At 42.7% G+C, this 19,605-nt stretch overlaps 1 protein-coding gene across 3 annotated transcripts; it reads right to left on the bottom strand.

The window, feature by feature from the left end:
• usp20 (ubiquitin specific peptidase 20) lies at positions 1–14,951 on the bottom strand. 3 transcript variants are annotated; one of them, XM_019269134.2, is made up of 25 exons: positions 14,660–14,951; positions 14,427–14,536; positions 14,232–14,285; positions 13,894–13,956; positions 13,668–13,808; positions 13,441–13,543; positions 13,092–13,161; positions 12,874–12,987; positions 12,672–12,771; positions 11,365–11,881; positions 11,107–11,256; positions 10,659–10,771; positions 10,166–10,338; positions 8,558–8,652; positions 8,434–8,467; positions 8,308–8,353; positions 8,019–8,199; positions 7,761–7,887; positions 7,511–7,680; positions 4,747–4,828; positions 3,893–4,001; positions 3,693–3,795; positions 3,548–3,616; positions 3,291–3,459; positions 1–2,942 (listed from the first exon to the last, which is right to left on the bottom strand). In XM_019269134.2, exons 2-24 carry the CDS (start codon positions 14,502–14,504, stop codon positions 3,302–3,304), a joined length of 2,850 nt encoding a protein of 949 aa, XP_019124679.2. In that variant the 5' UTR covers positions 14,505–14,536; positions 14,660–14,951; the 3' UTR covers positions 1–2,942; positions 3,291–3,301. The 3 variants fall into 3 exon arrangements, with proteins under 3 accessions (XP_019124679.2, XP_019124681.2, XP_019124680.2); XM_019269136.2 differs by having other exon boundaries at positions 12,693–12,771; XM_019269135.2 differs by having other exon boundaries at positions 14,664–14,951.
• Between the last annotated feature and the right edge of the window lie 4,654 nt (positions 14,952–19,605).

Genomic DNA, 19,605 nt, shown 5'->3' with positions numbered 1-19,605 from the left:
TGGCCAAAATAAAAAAAACAGTTATAGTAGGCTTAACTTTTAAAAACCAGACACTAAAAGCTGAAAGTCTGGTTGTAAAGTTGGTATTAGTTACACTTGTGATTTTCCTACTATGACAGGTCAAAGTATCTGCTGTGAAAAAAGGTCCATTAAAACATCTTGGGTATTGCGGTCTATTGGTTGGAGACAGAACTTCCGATAATTACGCTTCTGAATATCTGCTCAGCTTGTGATTAATAAATTATTACTGGACTAATTGCAATTATCAGATCTCAAGATGCAGAATGTTGGCTAAGAGTGACTCCAGCAACGAACAAATGCAACTCGAGGATGAGCTTTTTACTTGTCAGCTCGTTGAAAAGTGGCTTTATCGCATATTTGAATTAATGTTTGTACCCTTCTGGGATCAGTTTCACCTTTTCTGATTGATCTTCCAGTGTAATACAGCTGGATTAGTGGTACGCAGCTAAATAGTCCATTCAAGTTGGATGGGAAGTTTCACCGAAGTGCCTGCACACACACACACGGGTGTTTTCAGTTACCGTGCTGTCACTATACCACTGTCTGTATATAGTATATAGTTTTGTTATCAGGCAAAATATATAAAGACACCTGTGCGGGTGCGTTGCGGTTGTGTATTGGCGTGAAGGCACTGTAATCCATATTGCAGAACACAGATTATTACATCATAATATTTTTCACATTTCAGTTTATATTACAGAGCTACTGTATCCCTGTGTGAATACTGCACGGCCATTAAATATTAAAATCAGTGTTAATTCAAGTTTTGCGTTGCGTTTTGCGTAACTCTCAGATTTGGCTTTGAGACGTTGTTGTTGAGACTTTACTGTTTGTGTTTACTATCACAACCTGTGGCCATTTAGACTGGTAATAGCTGCGGAGTTGTATTTATCAGAGTGGATTCTACATGATTATTGATAAACCAAAAGATTTAAGAACAATTTGTGAGTCGTGCATCGGAGCTTTGTGTAATATAGCTCAAGGGGTTTTACCATCAAACAGTAAATGCAACTATAAATCTTTTATTTCCTTCTAGTTTAGGCTTTGAAAATGAATAGTAATCAATAAGTTAGAGTTTTATATTAAAAATTACACTCAACATTATAAGCAGTTAAAGCCGAGCTTTGTGGTAAACGTTGCCAATGCAGCTCTGTACAGTTAAAAAAAGGCAAGCGTGTGATTTATCTACAATGAAACGGAGGAGGACATGAAATGAGGACTTTAGGTCTACTGAGCTGAGCTTAGATTAGATATTAAAATAAAAAAAATGAATTTAGAAAAAAAAAACTGTATATAATGTTACTTTTGATACTTTGGATTAAAACAACGATCAGAAAAAAAACAAAAAACGCTGTAAAGTAACTCGACACGTTGGCTTATTCAAACAGGAGTCAGAGGTTGTTTACTCAGTTTGCACAGCATGCTCTTATCAGCGATCAAAAGATATTAAAAAAAAACAAAAAACAGAATAAGCTGATCTGAATCTAGTTTCCTCAAAACGCTGCGGTTATGTGATTGTTCTGACAGATCGGTTCCTGTTTAGACGGAGGTGTTCAGATCTTACATCAGAAAATAAACCACAGTGTCTAAATGGAGTGAAGACGGATGTTTTATATTTACAGAGAAATTTTAAAAGGCATCTTCAACATAAAATGCACAATTTCTTTTTGCAGATGCGCAAATATAATTTTGAAAATCCCGAGCACAGGATACATCTTCATGTTTCCGATGACCTGATGACGAAACATGCACAATTATAATAAGAAAATATACCTGATCAATCAAAACAGTAACCATAAATTACCTTAATGTTGTAACAGGTCTGGATTTGTGCATGTTGTGCTAATTATTTTCGTGATTTTGCGAGATACTTTCTGTCCTGCGATTCACTTAATACTGCCCTCTTTTGGTATATGCAGGTACTGCGTTGTTAATCGTTTTGGAATAAACTGATGCGAGGTAATTCACGGTGATGTTTCAGAAGAATTACAAACTCACTACGTCGGCTGTTATCAGAAAAGGCAGTTAAGATATTCTGCTGCACAAGATTCGCTCGTAACCCCCTACGTACGATACGTAAACCTCCTGCCGCGTACGACGCAATCTACTCTGTTTGAAATTATAGCCATATATTTATACGCATGAATGTCTGTTTATGGATAGTGGTGAACAGGGGTGACTCAATATTTCCGTCATTTTGAGCACCTTAAGGAGTTATTGTGTGTTTAGGCAAACACCTCGTCCCGTCAGCGAATTGTCCTTACAGGTCCGAGTAAAGACGTTGTGGTTACATGCATCTTGAAGCTTTTCAAACACAAATGAAAATGTGGTCTTTTTGAAAACACATGCACGCTTTTTTAAAGCTAACCTTCATTTCACCAGCTTGAACGAGCGAAAGACTTCCATTCCTGAGGGCTCAGTTATACTGTGTGTTTAAGGTTGGAGGTGCAAAGAGTGAGATTGATGTCTGAACTTGTTGCTATGTGTCTAGTGGTAAACAGGCAAACAACATAAAGCTTCTTAATGTCTCCTGGTTTGCTGAAAAAATAGTCCTCAAAACCAAACATCGCACTGTAGTTCAGTTTTCCTCCTCGGCGAACTGGTTCATCACATCAGCTGAGCAGTACATGACACCTAGTCACTACAGCAGCCACTGAAACACCATAGCTACCAAAAAACAGCTGAAGAGATGTGACATGACGTCTTTTTTTTTTTTTTTTTACACTTTAACATCGAGGATCAGAGTTATCCAATAAATAAAACTACGTGATATTTAAGTACCGCTTCACCCCTCGAAGCGACGCGGCTTCAGAATAATGCGTTGCTACATTTACAAAGTGCTCACGCGAGGCTTCTTCACCAGGGTGCAAATTCCTCAGCTTCCTGTGAGGGCAGGAGTTGGAAAGGGGAAATCAGAAGACCTGGAGATAACGAAAAGTTGGAAAAACAAAGTTGAGAACAGGCACAGATTGAATTTGCAGCTGTTCATTGGCTGGATGTGGTGCCGACATTATTCTTGGCCCCTTGAGTGGATATATCGTAATCCTCGCTGTCTAGAAGGAATTTATGAACTCATGCGGCTGACGTAAGCCAAGTAGATTTGGAAGACCGGTTCGAAGGCCAGGCTACAAGATCCATGATTACAACGATAAATTGCTACACATTAACCAACTTGTATGCAGCTATGTGTACACGGCGAGGGGGAATGTAGCTTCTGATGACAGATTATGGCGGTTTTACAGCATTTCCCAAAAAGTAAACATTCCAACCTCTTTTTATCTCAAAGTGCTCTGGTCTCTGCCTCGATCTTCCTCTCTCCATGAAGGCTGTCGGGGTCAGCCGGGGCGACCGTCTGTCTCACTGCGATCTCAGGGCCCCCGGCGTAAATACCCAACAAGTACTGCCATGTTTCCTCTGAGATCTGACCATAGTCTGCGCCTTGAAGGGAGAAACACATAAAAAAAAACATTTAGAAACATCTGTTTTACCTAATTCCACATTTTAAATCCTTTTTAAACCAGTTTACCTTGCTTAAGCTGTATGTGTCCTCCTTTCATGACGCCAATTTTACTGTTGTCGATGGGACCAGGTGGCTCTGAGAGAACAAATTACGTGAAGACACAAGAATGACATGAATGCACTGCTGTATTTGTCTAGCTGCGGGGTCATACCGTTGTCTTTGCCCTTCACAAAGCTCTCCCACTCTCTGAACCACTGCATGCTGATGCACAGGATCACAGTCGGAGCCTCCTCCGCCTGAAACTCTTTGTTCAGCTACAGACAAGAGAGAAGCGCTCATTCAACATCCAACCACAAAGCGGAAAGGTATAATTACATACAGGTAAAACCTTTGAAGAATTCGGGCTTTTACCTTGATGAATGTGTCTATTTCCATTTTTCTTCGTTTAGCCAGAGCTTCGATTTCTACCTGGCAGATGGCGCACATGTAAAGATGGTTCACTGCTGGGCCTCCTCCAAAACTGAGGACAGGGGAAAAAATGTAACACAAAGGCACTTATTTCAAAGGCACTAATTTCAGATACATTCTTGTTTTATTAGATTATTGCAGAGCTACAGATGTTTAGTTTGCAGGGAGTGCTCAAGGACCTCAAAACCTATCATTGAAACACACTGTCCTCAGCTGTGATTAAACAATTATCACATTAATTAAATACTTTTTGACATGGCTATGCTCCTAATCTTTAGTATCATTCACAACATTTTGGAAAAAAATTGCATTAACTGATTTTTGTTTTTGCCAATTTGTGGTGAGCGTGTTACTAAATCGTCTATTTACACATCCAGCAGACATGAAGTGACATTAGCATTCATTCACAGTCCTGTTTCTGGTCTACAACAAGTCCTGAGGGAAATATCTGGCTCTTTGGATGCTAAACGCTCCACTATATCTAAACCAACAAAACAATCCCCACATTACTCAACTTGTAATTCAAAGGGTGATAAAAATGGGAGTGCTTGAACACTGGATCATTTGTGTCCTGGTGGATTTAAGGGTGAATAAATGGACTTCTTGGTTTGGGGTCCTGGTACCTTTATCGTGTACCATCCTAATCTTCCATGTCTCTTTGTTTTATATAAATAAAGCCAAATGAAAAACTTGTACCAGTTGGAAGCCAGTATTACTCGTAGTACAAACAGTACTGAACAGATGAGGCTGTACTGGACTCAAAAGGGAACTAAAATAAGAGTGTGATGCATGTTTACCTGTTGTAAAGGTACTCCCATACATTCTGGGGAACAATCACGACCAGGTCATCAATATAGTGGTATTTATTAGGAGGGATCCCTGTACAGAGATAAAATATGTTAGAGTTACAGGAGGAGTCTATGACCTTCCCCACCCTGATTCCTGCTGACACGGTCTATAAAACATTAAAGCAATAAAGTTTTTTTCTAAAAGAGAACTAAAAAACAGCTCGTAGCTCTCCTACGAATCAAAAAGAAACATCCAGAGAGTACATCCTGATGTGAAATACTCTTTGTTAATAGGGTGGGGACAAGAATTATTCAGTTTAAGAGCTGAAATTCAGTTTAAAAGCACTGTCCTCCATCATTTACCAGATGTAAATCTGCTGAATAATATGTGTGAACTGTAAGTTGAATGTGTTGGTTTGTTTTAAAAAGCCTGAAATGAAATACATGAGGAAAAATTAGGTTATTTCCAGTGTGTATTTGCTCTTAAACGGATACTCGCGTGATTATTTCACTTCCATAACATAAATGTACTCCTAAGAAGCTGATAAAAACAGAACGGTCAAAAGGTTTTGTGAGCATTAATGTCTAAAATACATTTAAGAAGAGCATCATTGATCCTGAATCATCAGGAGACATGGCTACATATAATTGTGTGTCATCAGCATATCTATATATCTATAGAGATGCATAGATGCAAAAAAAAAAAGTAGTGGTCCTAAAATCGATCCTTGGGGAATCCCACAAGTTAATATAAGCGACAAGAGAATCAGGACCAGGACTTTGAAGGCTTGAGACAAAGTCAAGACCAGACAGCATCCAGCTGACTTAGGTGCTTTCTAAATGTCTTTGTGTGAGGCGTTGTCCAAGCCGTCTCAGTAAGTGCTGCATTGCAGAAGTTACATACTGCTGTAATAGACTAAATCCAGAGTCGTCTTTGTCCAAGACTGAGATAAGGCCAACTAAAAATGCAGCTGATTCCAAGACAAGGCTGAGAGCTTCAGAAATTAGTCTCGGGTACTGCAACACTGGTGCCAAAACCACATTTTAATGGTACTGAATACTAGAGCGGAGTGAGTGTCCAGTATGGACACTTTTATATGGAAAAGACTTAGTTCTCTTACCACTGTGATCAAAAACATTGGTCTGAAGCTCATGTCTGGGGCTGTTCTTTAATTAGTTTTATAATAAATCTATCAACTCATCATCTAACCTCATCGATGTCAGGTTGAAGCAAAGGCTTCTGGTTAGTCCTGTCTATGTCAGGCAGCCTGTATAAACAAGTCTTGTTTTCTGTTTCTACATACAGCGCCTTGCAAAAGTATTCACCCCCCTCGGCTTTTTACCTATTTTGTTACATTACAGCCTGTAGTTCAATGTTTTTGTAATCTGAATGTAGGTGATGGATCAGAACACAATAGTCTAAGTTGGTGAAGTGAAATAAGAAAAATATATACATAAAACTATTTTTTTAGAAATATAAAAACTGAAAATTGGCATGTACATATGTATTTGTTATTTGTTATGAAGCCCATAAAAAGCTCTGGCGCAACCAACCTTCAGAAGTCACATAATTAGTAAAATGATGTGTGCAATCTAAGCGTCACATGATCTGTCAGTACATATACACACCTTTTTTGAAAGCCCCCAGAGGTTGCAACACCTAAGCAAGAGGCACCACTAACCAAACACTGCCATGAAAACCAAGGAACTCTCCAAACAAGTACAAGTCAGGGTTAGGTTTTCAAAAAATATCCAAATCTTTGATGATCCCCAGGAGCACCATCAAATCTTAGCCATAACCAAATGGAAAGAACATGGCACAACAGTAAACCTGCCAAGAGACAGCCGCCCACCAAAACTCACTCACCGGGCATGGATGGCATTAATCAGAGAGGCAGCAGAGAGATCTACGGTAACCCTGGAGGAGCTGCAGAGCTCCACAACAGAGACAACAATAAGCCGTACACTCCATGGAGTTGAGCTTTTATGGCAGAGTGGCCAGAAGAAAGACATTACTTTTAGCAAAAAAACAAATTGGCACGTTTTTGAGTTTGCGAAAAGGCATGTGGGAGACTCCCAAAATGTATTTTGGAAGGTCAAAGCCCAGACCTCAATCCAATAGAAAAAAAATCTGTGGTGAGACTTAAAGGTTGCTGTTCACAAGAGCAAACCATCCAACTTGAAGGAGCTGGAGCAGTTTCGCAAGGAGGAATGGGCAAAAATCCCAGTGGTGTAAGATGTGGCAAGCTCATAGAGACTTATCCAAAGCGACTTGGAGCTGTGATTCCTGGAAAAGGTGGCTCTACAAAGTATTGACTTTAGGGGGGTGAATAGTTACGCACATTGACTTTTTCTGTTATTCTGTCCTATTTGTTGTTTGCTTCACAATAATAATCTTCAAAGTTGTAGGCATGTTCTGTAAATTAATTGATGCAAATCCTCAAATAATCCATGTTAATTCCAGGTTGTGAGGCAACAAAACACAAAAAATGCCAAGGGGGGTGAATACTTTTGCAAGGCACTGAATTTAATACAGAATATGTGATGTGTGTGTGTGTGGAGGTATTTAAAGGCACTTTTTAAGCAAAGAACTGAACGTAACAAGTAATATTATCTTTGCTGCTGCTTGATTAATCATGTAATATAGTGAGTAACAGCTACACTTTGAACCCAAAGCCAGGCCAAAGATGTATTCTTCTTGACTAGTGTGTTGTGTTTACATCTGTTAAAGTATGTAGACGTGTGATAAGGCAGGAATTTTCCTGTCACGTGCCTCCATGTTGACAAAGAAACGTGTGGTTGCTGATGGGGCCTGGTTCGGCGAAGGTGTTGAACTTATTCAGCCATTCTCTGGAGATGTAAAACTGCAGCAGACTGGGCTCCTTCATATTGGCGAGAGCCACCACTTTCTGCCTCTCTCTCACCGACTCCTCGCTACTTTTCCTGCAGGAGTCCCAAGAAAAATACAGTCGGTAACATTATTTCGAGTAAATCGGCGTTGATTCAGGTTTCCAAATGCTTACCTATAGAACAAAACATAGGCCTCTGCGTTCTGTACAACCGTCTCATGGACTTCTGTGACGTACTGGTCATCAAACTCGTACCACTGGCCGTTGATCACATTCTGACAGTAAGCTATGTAGTGTCCACCTGCAGGACCATAGAAAATGTAAAAAATGATCAAAATAAGATGATTAGAGTCGACGAAACATAAGTTTGCACATTCTGTCCGGAAATAACATTTCACACATTACAGCACTTATCTGTAGGGTTTATCATACTTCCTGCAGTGCCATGGTGACAGATGACTGACAGCAGATCATAGGTGGTGACTTGTGATGGGCTCTCTTTAGCCAGGAAAGGTCGCATGTCAAGTCCCTCCAATGGGAAGGATACGTGGCTGCTAATCTTGAACGAGTACATGACCTCGTGCCGGAAGCGTTTCAGGTGGATGCACAGAATCTGCGTGAGTTGAGAGTTTGTTAAAAAAACAAAAAAACACCTCATGCAGCCAAACGCAAAACTTGTTATCTGCAGCAAGAAAGATCAGATTAAAAGAAAAAAATGTACCTCTGGAAGTCGAAGTACTTTGCAATATTTGACGCCATTTCTCAACCTGTAGAAAACAAAACGCTGTGTGAATAAATCAATGAAAAAATATCTTTTTAAGCAATTTATCCGCCTCGATTTACTCACTTTTTACATCTCTCACAGCTGTACATGTTGTCCCCTGGGAAAAGAATGAATGTAAATTGTGTGAAAACTCTCTCATCTACAGTGTTACAGTACAATAGTGCATTGTGTAATAATATCGTTGTACCTTTGAGTTCATCTGCAGCAAAGAAGGCAGCGAGGCAGTCCTCTAGGGTTACCATGGGCCCCCAAAACCAAGTGGGGATACACGAGACTACGAACCTGTTCAGAGTCATGACACAAAGACGTGCTCTTCAGTCTGTGTGCTGACAATGACCTTCATGAGGATCAGCAACTTTTAATGAGTAAATGACCCAAAAGCACTGCTGCCCGTGGCGATGTCAGCGATGTTTAATGGCAGTAAGTTTGAAGGGCAGCCTCTGACCTACATACACCTGATCTCACAGTGTCCTGAAATGCTTGCTCCTCAAATAAGAGAGTTCTCTTACCCCTTGAACAAGGCAGGAATTATGTTCCCCTTTCTTTAAATTATTATGCTGAGACGATATGTGTGTTACTGTGTTACACAGAAGCACCGGGATGGGCCTGATGATCATTGTTCAGTTGGAGAATGCACCCGACGACGCCGACAACACTGTTTTCAGATCAACTTGCTGCTGGGCTGCTCCGGTTGGCCTGTGGTTGACCTAAATATCTAATATGATAAACACAGTTTAGGTATGTGGAAATGCAAAGGAAGTGGTTTTTATGTCCAGGAAGCAGCCCCTTTTGATCAGTAGAAACCAGAAAATGAGAGGGGTCAGAAAATCTCAGGAAACCCACAGCTTTGCTGACGATAACTACACATTTAACTGCACAGTTACAGCCCTTAAAAATGCAACATCACTACTGTTGGGTAATCTGGTGGCTGAGCACTCAAATCTTGTCCTGATCAAGCATTTCGAAGCCCTCCTCAGTCAGCACAGGACTGATGGACTGGAGAGATTATGTTGACTGAGGAGAGCTCTGAAATGTTGTCTTGGAGCACTGGATCAAGCATTTTAAAGATCTCTTCAGTCTACATAATCTCTCCAGTGCATCAGTCCTGGGCTGACTCCCAGACCTCCTCAAGGCCTTCACACTGCACGAACCAGACACAAAGTCTTTATCAGCTTTGAGGCATGAAAAATAACCTCTGTTTTGCTGGATTCCTGGTCTGAGTAAAGTCTGATCAGGCGGGGTCATCGTTTCGTGGTGCAGGTCTTGTAGCTGCGATGGAAAGATTGAAATAAGGCGTTTTATGACTGTATAAAGAGATGGATGGAAGATAATCAGCTGTGGCATCTCTTTACTTCCTGCAACTAGCAGGAAGTAAAGAGCATGCATAGCTGATTCACCTCACAACACAAGTCAATCAAGAGGTTTACTGACTCCAGGAGAAGTGCAGAAAGCAAAACAAGGTGACATAAATTGCCTTAAAAGATTTGGCAAAGCCCTCCGATGCCTACGTGCCGTCACCTGCATCTTCTAGTGTGGTCTCCACTGTGGAGCGACCTCACTGAAGCCAAACTCAAAATGAATGCTTGGATGCATCGCTGTGGTTGATTTTTCAGTAGTATAACTTTTTATAAAAACAACTCATGATTCCACTTGTCGGACTTCCTCGGTAAGCTACTCCCAGCTCACATCCGAACAGTCAAGTCAAAACGAAAGCTGCATCCTGTTACCATATTAACATATTATCGTGCTGGATTCGAGTGAATCCACGTGTTTGGGTTTAACATGGTCCACTGACCGGCGTATGGAGTCCATGATGTAGGAGATCCAGCCCTGCGAACTATATGTGTCTGGACAAACGCCCGTCTTAACTGGAAGGTTCTGATGTATGGAGGAGTGGAGTTTTGCCAAGTCCTCTTTACCGGGAATAGGGAGGGACAAGTCTTGGAAGGTTTCCACGGTAGTAGAGACCTGTCACAGATTCAAAAGGATTAGTTTACACAGCATGGTAACATCAGAAGGAAGTAAAGCTTCCTTAGAAAGTTATGAAATGAATGCTTATCTCAACAAATCAGTGAGTGTTGTTTCAGATTAAAATGAATTTACATGTTTAAACAAATGCAAAGATCTTTTTTTATTTATTCCAATCACATAAAACACTCTTGCCAGCTTTATTTAGACTATAAATTTATCTAAATGTCACTTAATACAAACTTTTTTTGCAGTACATTGTGGTTTCTGACTTAATATCCAGCTCCATCTAGTGTTTAAACGTGTGCGGCACATCTCACCCTATCACAGGTTAAACACTGGACCAGACTGAGGATGGAGCCGTCGAAGATGTCGGAGATCACACTGCGATAGTGAGACTGTTTCTTCTTCCTGGCACTGAGCATCAGCTGAGCTGGAAGAGTTGTGACAGCATATTAGAGGTCAAACTTAATCAAAGATTAACAGAGCACCTGAATCGAGGAAAAACATTGTGCACCACGTAGAAACTTTTAGAGATCATGTACCAAATCTAGGGACTTAAACTCGGAGCAAACACATAGTTGAGACATTGAGAAAGACATCGGCTGTATGTGTTGGAAACCTTCACTGAATTAATCAAATTCATATTAAATTCAAAAAGCATCTCACATTTGGCGCCTTGACTTCTTGATTGTTTGACTCCAATGTGACCTTAAAACTGATGAAGCATCTTCAATCTTATTCACTGAAGCCCACGCCTTTACTTACCTTTTTTGAAGGAGTATGCAGGTCCTGCAGAGCGCAGTGGGCTGGAGCGAGGAGGGCTGGAGGACAGTTTGGGATGCAGCTCCTGGAGAGTTCGCACGGGACTGCAGGGAGTGGACTGGGCTTGGGTCATTGACGCTTCATTGTCTGGTTCTAAAAAAATAAATTAAAAAACAGTATGTTGGATGCACAAAATTGACAGTTGAGTGCCAAATGATGCTCAGAATGTAGTCCACTTTCATACTCCTGCTGGATTTATACCTGAGGGGTTGCTCTGGGTTTGCCCTTGCCCTTGCCCTGTATCAGATAACTGGTTGTTCTCTTGAGTTTGGGCTTCAGTGTTTGTGGTTGGTGTTATCTCCTCTTCCTCTCCCCTCTCAGGAGCCCCCTCATCGGCTGCTGTATCCACATCAGCATCCTCGTCCATCTCTTGGGAGCCTCCACGGAGAGGCGAGCCAGACACCCTCCTCTCCTTGAGCCTCTCCTTCTCCGAGATCACGCCGCCGGTACCGACGCCCACCATCCCTCCCGCCGGCGATCTGACCCCGTCACACTCATCCTGCAGGAGCAGCTCGCCGTCACCCGCTCCTCCTCCCTCACCCCGGTCACTGCTGGAGCCGGAGTCGCAGGATAGGAATTCATCCTCAGACGGGGAGCGTTCTCCGTCTCTTATCTCCTCGCCGTCACTTCCCTCCCCGCTCATGCTGCACTCTGTCAGAGGCTCCTTCAGCTCTTCGTGTAACTGGTCCATCAGACAGCGCAGGAACTCCTGAGTATCCTGTAACAAGAAAAGCAGATTACAGTCAGTCAAAAGGAAGATGCTTCATTATGGCTATATACACAGTTTTGCAGAGATGTTGGATACGTGTAAATGGGTAACAAACGTCTGAGTAACTGTGTTTCCACAAAGAAAGCATTTTGTATATTTGTAATAAGTGGTACGAGGTGACAGGCAAGTCTTTTTCATAGCAATCAACAAAAACACTTCCAATCAAACATGAAAACATTTTGAAACTAGATTACACATAATTTATCATCAGACAACCTGACCTTGTTTAATTGTTTGTGCACTTAAAGTAATTAATTCAGTCACAGATGCACTTTTAATGTTTCTACATGCAGTTTGAAGATATGTCGAGAGAGATAGGAGATATTCAGCCTATCTTAGCTATAATACTGGATCATGTAGCCTCTATAAAGCTTAAGACATTTTGGGGAATACGCTTATTTGCATTCTTGCAGAGAATTACATGAGAACATCTTTGCCACTTGTTCGCTAAGTTACAGCCAGGAGACAATTAAGCTTCGCACAAACACTGGAAAAAAGACTGGATCTGTCATCTCCTACAATTCCTCTCCACTCCAGAGAGCCATAAAAATGCATCTATGACTTTGTTTAGATCTTTAAATGTCTTTAAATACAAGTAAACACCGTGAGTCAAACCTTTGATTGTTAATAACAGATGTAGCTGTTAATATCAAGAATAAAATCCATTTCCATCCATTGAGGGGAGGGGGGGGGGTCACAAGACAGTGTCAAGCTGTTGAGTGCTGCCAGGTGTAGTTACCTGCTGGGTGCTTGCCCCTACCTGCTGAGCGTAACCACGAAACATGGGGTTTACTAGTTTGATGCCATGAGACAGACTGGTAGGGACGACATAGCTGGGCCTGGGAGGGAGGGTAGCCACCGTGAGAGTTAGTTAGTGATTCATTAGTACATTTCATATCAAATGTAAAGCTGCATCTCAAGTAGATTGATGTGTTTGTTACCGTTTTTTATGCCAGAGTTCTGAGATGAGTTTCTGGTAGCTCTTACACAGAGCAGGCTTCTTATCGGTCCGGACCAGTCCACTGCAGTCCAGGAAGAACTGAGTGAGAGGAGGGCTGGTGAGGAAAGAGATTAATGAATTAATGAATAAACAGAGAGAGAGAAAAAGAGACACATTCCCCAGTAATGGACCAAATGTAATGAGTGGAAGTGACCTCACCAGTTGGACAGAGCTTGAAGAGCTGCGTTCATGTAGCAGGAGTTTCCAATATTCTTCATCCCTGTCAAGCCTAAACATAACAGAAGAGACGAGAGACGTGCGGTTGTTTGTATTCGAGTGCCAAAAGTGGACAAGCTAAACAATTTAGTATCGTATTTAATATCGTATTTTTAGAACGAGAGGACGCCATCGTCACCAAGAGTTAACCGTCATTGTTAGTCTGAATTAATAGAAACAGGCCTAGTAACTATTATTAGAGCTATGACCCAATATTACTCCAACAGAGTCCAACAATTATTAACTTAACCTCCACAGATGAGTCTGATTCGATAAGCTTGAGCTGGCGTACCTCTGGGTTTGAGCTCATCCTCCTCCGACTCCGAACCTTCTTCCTCCGCCACAGCAATCGGCACGGCTTTCAGTGGATGACCCACTGGCTGAGGAGCCGCTTCCTTTGGAAAAATAATTAATAGATGCTATAAATATGAGCGCGAGTAAGAAACAGGTTGTGTGAATTTAAAAATAGCACCGCTAGAATTTGTTTTTCTTGTCACGCATGGAGAGGAAGCGTCGTACCTGCTCTGTGGGTTTGCAGTGGTGCGGAGCAGCAGGAACAGGGACCAACGCAGGCCTGTGCTCCAAAAACACCTCCCGCTCGCACACGTAACACCAGATCCTGAATGTTGTCAGGTTCACCGTCAGGTTGTGCTTCTTAGCCTAAAAAAAGGAGACACATACTCATACAATCATTCAACGGACTTTCTCTGACAAAATCTGTTTCACGTCAGAGGATTTTTTTTACCTGTGCGTGCAGGGTGCTGTGATCAGAGTAGGACTCTCCACAGCCGACGTAGGGGCAGTCATTCTGCAGAGCAGACACACTTCATCAGACGATCTTGCAAAAGACGTTACATCACAATATCTACCCGTCTATCGGGGGTGATTCGGCTCGGTTTATGTGTGAACCAGAGTGTGAAATCATTGTGCATCTGCTTGTTTGTGTGAGTCTGCTGCATCTATGCTTCCATTCACGCCACACGTCATTAATTATTAAGCATTCACCTGGCTTTTTTTATATTTTATCTCACGGTTAGTGAGCTAAAGCTGAAATTGATCCCCCACGAAAAAGTCCGACCTTACCTGCAGACAGGCCCACAGGTTCGGGCCACCTGCTCCACAAGACTGGCAAGTTCCCTGCAAGCAAGAGGAGGAAATATTACACATGCAAACATTTATATTATATATGCAGCATCCTTAATGGATGTGCAGGCCACAGCCAATGACCTGCATTGGACATCTTTGACATTGTGGCATGTGCAATGAATGAAAACCCACCTTGGATTTCTGCAGGAGGTCTTCCTTAGTGACCTCTCCTATGGAGTCCAGGTGAGGACAAGTGTCTTGTTCGGCCATAGCTACTCAGTCTGTGTCTTCAAGGGGGACGTCTGCAATAACAACAATGATCATTTAGATGTTGTGAGCTTCAAAGCTAGCTGCAGAGAAATCATGCACAGGTCTAAAAAAACACACATAATGCAGAGAGTAAAAAAAAAAGGCCTTGTGTTTACCAACCAAAGCTCAGGGATCATCTCGGTGACAGCAGCGAGTTGTTTACCGACAGCAGCAGCTGCCACGGCGGGTTTTAATTCTCCATTCTCCGTGTCAACAATCCGGTTACTAATGTGCTACAGCGGAGCCGAGAGCCGAGAAGACGTGACACCCCCCCGGCGGCGGCCCACCATCACCCAAACATCTCTCCCTCCTCCTCCTCATCCACGGCACGGCACGGCACGGCACGTGACGTCACGGCACGGCACGACGACGCAAGAGGAGGAGACGTCAACCGTCAACCCAACAAACAAACCTCTATTTTTTGTTATTCTTATTGATGTATCTTATTGATATTATGTCTGTTTAATACGTTTAATTTAATTTAAAAAAACGAGCTAACGAGCTAATTAGCTTTTTTTTATTTTTTTATCAGTAACGGTTAATATTCTTGTTTACGGACGTGACGTCATAGTGTACAACGGTTAAAGGGGTCCGCGAACGCACCATGGAGGCGCTGCAGTTCAGTGATGGAGGAAGAGTTCAGAAGTAAATAATAATATATATATATATATAATATCCCTGTTATTACTATTTTATTACGTATGTATTACTGTAATGCAGTGTTTTATGTTGTTGTAAAGTCCTTGGGTAGTTTGAACTATAACACTGATACTCCTTAGTGGTACACAGAGGAATCTTTGAAATATACATTTTTAGATTAAATAAATAATTTAAAAACATTTAACAAAACAGCTCTGTACTCGCTCTCTCTGCTCCTCTCTCTCTCGCCTCTCCTCCTCCATTCTCCTCCTTCCATCTCCCCTCCCTCTCCTCCCTCTCTCTCTCAATCCTCTCCCTCTCTCTCGCCTCTCTCTTCTTCACTCCCCTCCTCTCTGCCTCTCCCTCCTCCTCTCCCTCTCTCTCTCTTCCTCCCCCTCTCTCTGCTCTCTCCTCCCTCCGTCATCTCCCTCCTCCTCTCTCGGTCCTCGCCGCGCTCTCTCGGCTCCTCTCTCCCCATCTCCTCTGCTCCCCTCCTTGCCCCCTCACCCCCTCTTCTCTAGACTCCTCCTCGCCTGCTCTTTCCACTCCCCCTTCTCCCTCCTCCTTTCTCTCTCCTCTCTCCTCGCGCTATCCTCCTCCTCCAGCGCCTCCCCCCCGCTCCCACGCTCTCTCTCTTCCCTGCTCTCTCTCCTCCTTCTCTCTCCCTCTCCTCTCTCCCTCCCCCTCTCCCGCTCCTCCTCTCTCTCCATCCCTCTCTCCTCTCCCTCCACCCTCCCCCTCCGTCTCTCTCTCCCTCCCCTCCCCTCTCTCCCCACTCCCTCTCCTCTCCCTCTCCTCCTCTCCCTCCTCCTCTCTCTCCTCCTCTTCCCTCCCCTCTCTCCCGTCTCTCTCCCTCTCTCCCCCTCTCTCTCTCTCTCCTCTCACTCTCTCCCTCCCCTCCTCCTCTCTCTCCTCCTCCCTCTCCTCTCCTCCCCCTCTCCCGTCACGCTCTCTCCTCTCTCTCTATTATAATATATATATATTATAGAATTATATATATATATATATATATTATATCACTCTCGCTCTCTGCGCTCTCTCAATCCTCTCTCTGCTCCTCTCTTCACTCCTCTCTCTGCTCCTCTCTTCACTCCTCTCTCTGCTCCTCTCTTCACTCCTCTCTCTGCTCCTCTCTCTGCTCCTTTCCTCACATCTCTCCTTGCATCGCTCCCTGCTCCTCCTCTCTTCACTCCTCTCTCTGCTCCTCTCTTCACTCCTCTCTCTGCTCCTCTCTTCACTCCTCTCTCTGCTCCTCTCTCTGCTATGTGTTACATATCTATTACTGTGTATGCAGCATTTTATGTTGTTGTAAAGTCGAAGTACATAGATAGATAGATAGATAGATAGATAGATAGATAGATAGATATACTTTATTTATGCCAAGCTGGGAAATTACAGTTCAGCAGCAGCATTGCACACAGTGACGATAGACAACATAAGAATTAAAAATATAAAGAACAAACTATACATAATAAAATATCAAAATAGCAATAGTAAATAAAATATATTGTACAAAAGTCAATCAATTAATAATGAATTCTATTAAGATGAACTATATTCAGTGTGGCAAAGTCTCTAGGTCCTGCTCCTCACATCTCTCTCTGCTCCTCTCTCTGTTCCTTTCCTCACTCCTCTCCCTGCTCCTTTCCTCGCATCTCTCCTTGCATCACTCCCTGCTCCTCCTTTCCTCACTCCTCTCTCTGCTCCTCTTCTTGCATCACCCCCTGCCCCTTTCTCTGGTCCTTTTCTCTCTCCTCTCTCTGCTCCTCTGAACTCACACAGATAGTAATACAGGCAGCAAATTTATTTATTTATTATTATTTTTTTTTTTACACATTTGAAAAATGTGTTAGAGAGGAGTTGAAGAGCGGAGCAGAGAAGAGGAGTGAGAAAAGGAGCGAGAGAGGAGTGAAGAGAGGAGCAGAGAGAGGAGTGAGGAAGCAGGAGCAGGGAGTGATGCAAGGAGAGATGCGAGAAAGGAGCAGGGAGAGGATGCAGAGAGAGATGTGAGGAGCAGGACCTAGAGACTTTGCCAAATGAATTCATTATTAATGATTTGACTTTTGTTACAAATATTTTATTTACTATTGATTATTTTGAATATTTATTATTATGTATAGTTGTTTGTTCTTTATAATTTTTTAATTCTTATGTTGTCTATCGTCACTGGTGCAATGCTGCTGCTGCAACTGTAATTTCCCAGCTTGGCTAAATAAAAGTATGTGTGTATCTATCGATATCTATCTATCTATCTATCTATCTATCTATCTATCTGTCCGATCTATCTTTATCATATCTAGCTATCTGTCTGTCCTGTCTGTCTGTCTGTCCTGTCTCTCATGATCTAAAGCATCTATCTATCTATCTATCTAGTCTATCATATCTATCTATCTATCTATGCTAACTTTACAACAACATAAAATGCTGCATACACAGTAATACATAGTAACACAAGCAGAGAGAGGCAGGAGCAGAAGAGGAGCAGAGAGAGGATCAGAGAGAGGAGTACAGAGCTGTTTTGTAAATGTTTTTAAATTATTTTTTTAATCTAAAAATGTATATTTCAAAGATTCCTCTGTGTACCACTAAAGGAGTATCAGTGTTATAGTTCAAACTACCCAAGGACTTTAACACCAACATAAAACACTGCAATTATACATACTCATACGTAATAATAATAATAACAGAGAATTATATTATATATATCTATTATTTACTTCTGAACTCTCTCCCCATCACTGAACTGCAGCGCCTCCATGGTGCGTTCGCGGACCCTTTAACCGTTGTACACTATGACGTCACGTCCGTAAACAAGAATATAACCGTTATACGATAAAAAAAAAGCTAATTAGCTCGTTTTTATTATTATTATTATTAATTAAACGTATTAAAATAACATAAATAAATCAATAAGAATAACAAAAAATATAGAGGCTGTTTGTCGGGGACGGTGACGTCTCCTCCTCTGCGTCGTGCGTGCGGCGTGCCGTGGACGTCAGTGCCGTGCCGTGCCGTGGATGAGGAGGGGGAGGGTGGAGAGTTGGGTGATGGTGGGCCGCCGCCGGGGGGGTGTCACGTCTTCTCGGCTCTCGGCTCCGCTGTAGCACATTAGTAACCTTGTTGACACGGAGAATGGAGAATTAAAACCCGCCGTGGCAGCTGCTGCTGCGGTACAAACCTCGCTGCTGCACCGAGATGATCCCTGACGTTTCGTGTGTAAACACAAGGCCTTTTTTTTTTTACTCTCTGCATTATGTGTGTTTTTTAGACCTGTGCTGATTTCTCGGCAGCTTTTTAAGCTCCACAACATCTAAATGATCATTGTTGTTATTGCAGACGTCCCCTTGAAGACACAGAGATAGTAGCTATGGCCGAACAAGACACTTGTCCTCACCTGGACTCCATAGAGGGAGGTCACTAAAGGAACCCTCCTGCAGAATCCAAGGTGGGTTTTCATTCATTGCACACTGCCACAATGTCAAAGATGTCCAATGCAGGTTCATTGCTGTGGCCTGCACATCCATTAAGGATGCTGCATATATAATATAAATGTTTGCATGTGTAATATTCCTCTTCTTGCTTGCAGGGAACTTGCCAGTCTGTGGAGCAGGTGGCCCGACCTGTGGGCTTCTGCAGGTAAGTGCGACTTTTCGTGGGGGACACGATTTACAGACGTGAGATAAAATTAAAAAAGCAGGTTGAATGCTTAATAATAATGACGTGTGTGCGTGAATGAGAAGCATAGATGCAGCAGCACAAAATAAGCATGCGACAGATGATTCACTCGAGTTTCACACATAAACGAGCCGATCACCCCCGATAGACGTAGATATTGTGATGTAACGCTTTTGTGCAGATCGTCTGATGAAGTGTGTTCTGCTCTGCAGAATGACTGCCCCTACGTCGGCTGTGGGAGAGTCCTACTCTGATCACAGCACCCTGCACCGCCCACTGTAAAACAACATGCCTCTGACGGCAACAGATTTTGTCAGAGAAGTCCTTGAATGATTGTGAGTGATGTGTCCTCCTTTTTTAGGCTAGAAGCAGCACAACCGCACGGTGAACCTGACCAACATTCGAGGACTTGGTGTATCGTGTGCGAGCGGGAGGTGTTTTTGGAGCACAGGCCTGCGTTGGTCCTGTTCCTGCTGCTCCGCACCACTGCAAAACCCCAGAGCAGGTACGGAGCTTCTCTCCATGCGTGACAAGAAACAAAATTCTAGCGGTGCATTTATAAATTCACACAACCGTTCTTACTCGCGCTCATATTTTATAGCGTCTATTATTATTTTTTTCCAAAGACGCGAGCGCCCTCATCCCGGTGGGCTCATCGCACTGGGAAAGCCGTATGCCCTGATCTGCTTGTGGCGGAGAAGAGTTCTGTATGTCGGAGGAGATGGGAGGATGCTCAAACCCAGAGGAG

This window comes from Larimichthys crocea, chromosome IX (assembly GCF_000972845.2).
Source record: "Larimichthys crocea isolate SSNF chromosome IX, L_crocea_2.0, whole genome shotgun sequence".
Taxonomy (NCBI): Eukaryota; Metazoa; Chordata; class Actinopteri; family Sciaenidae; genus Larimichthys; species Larimichthys crocea.
Note: the sequence above shows the minus strand (reverse complement) of the source record. Positions and strands in the feature narration are given on the sequence as shown.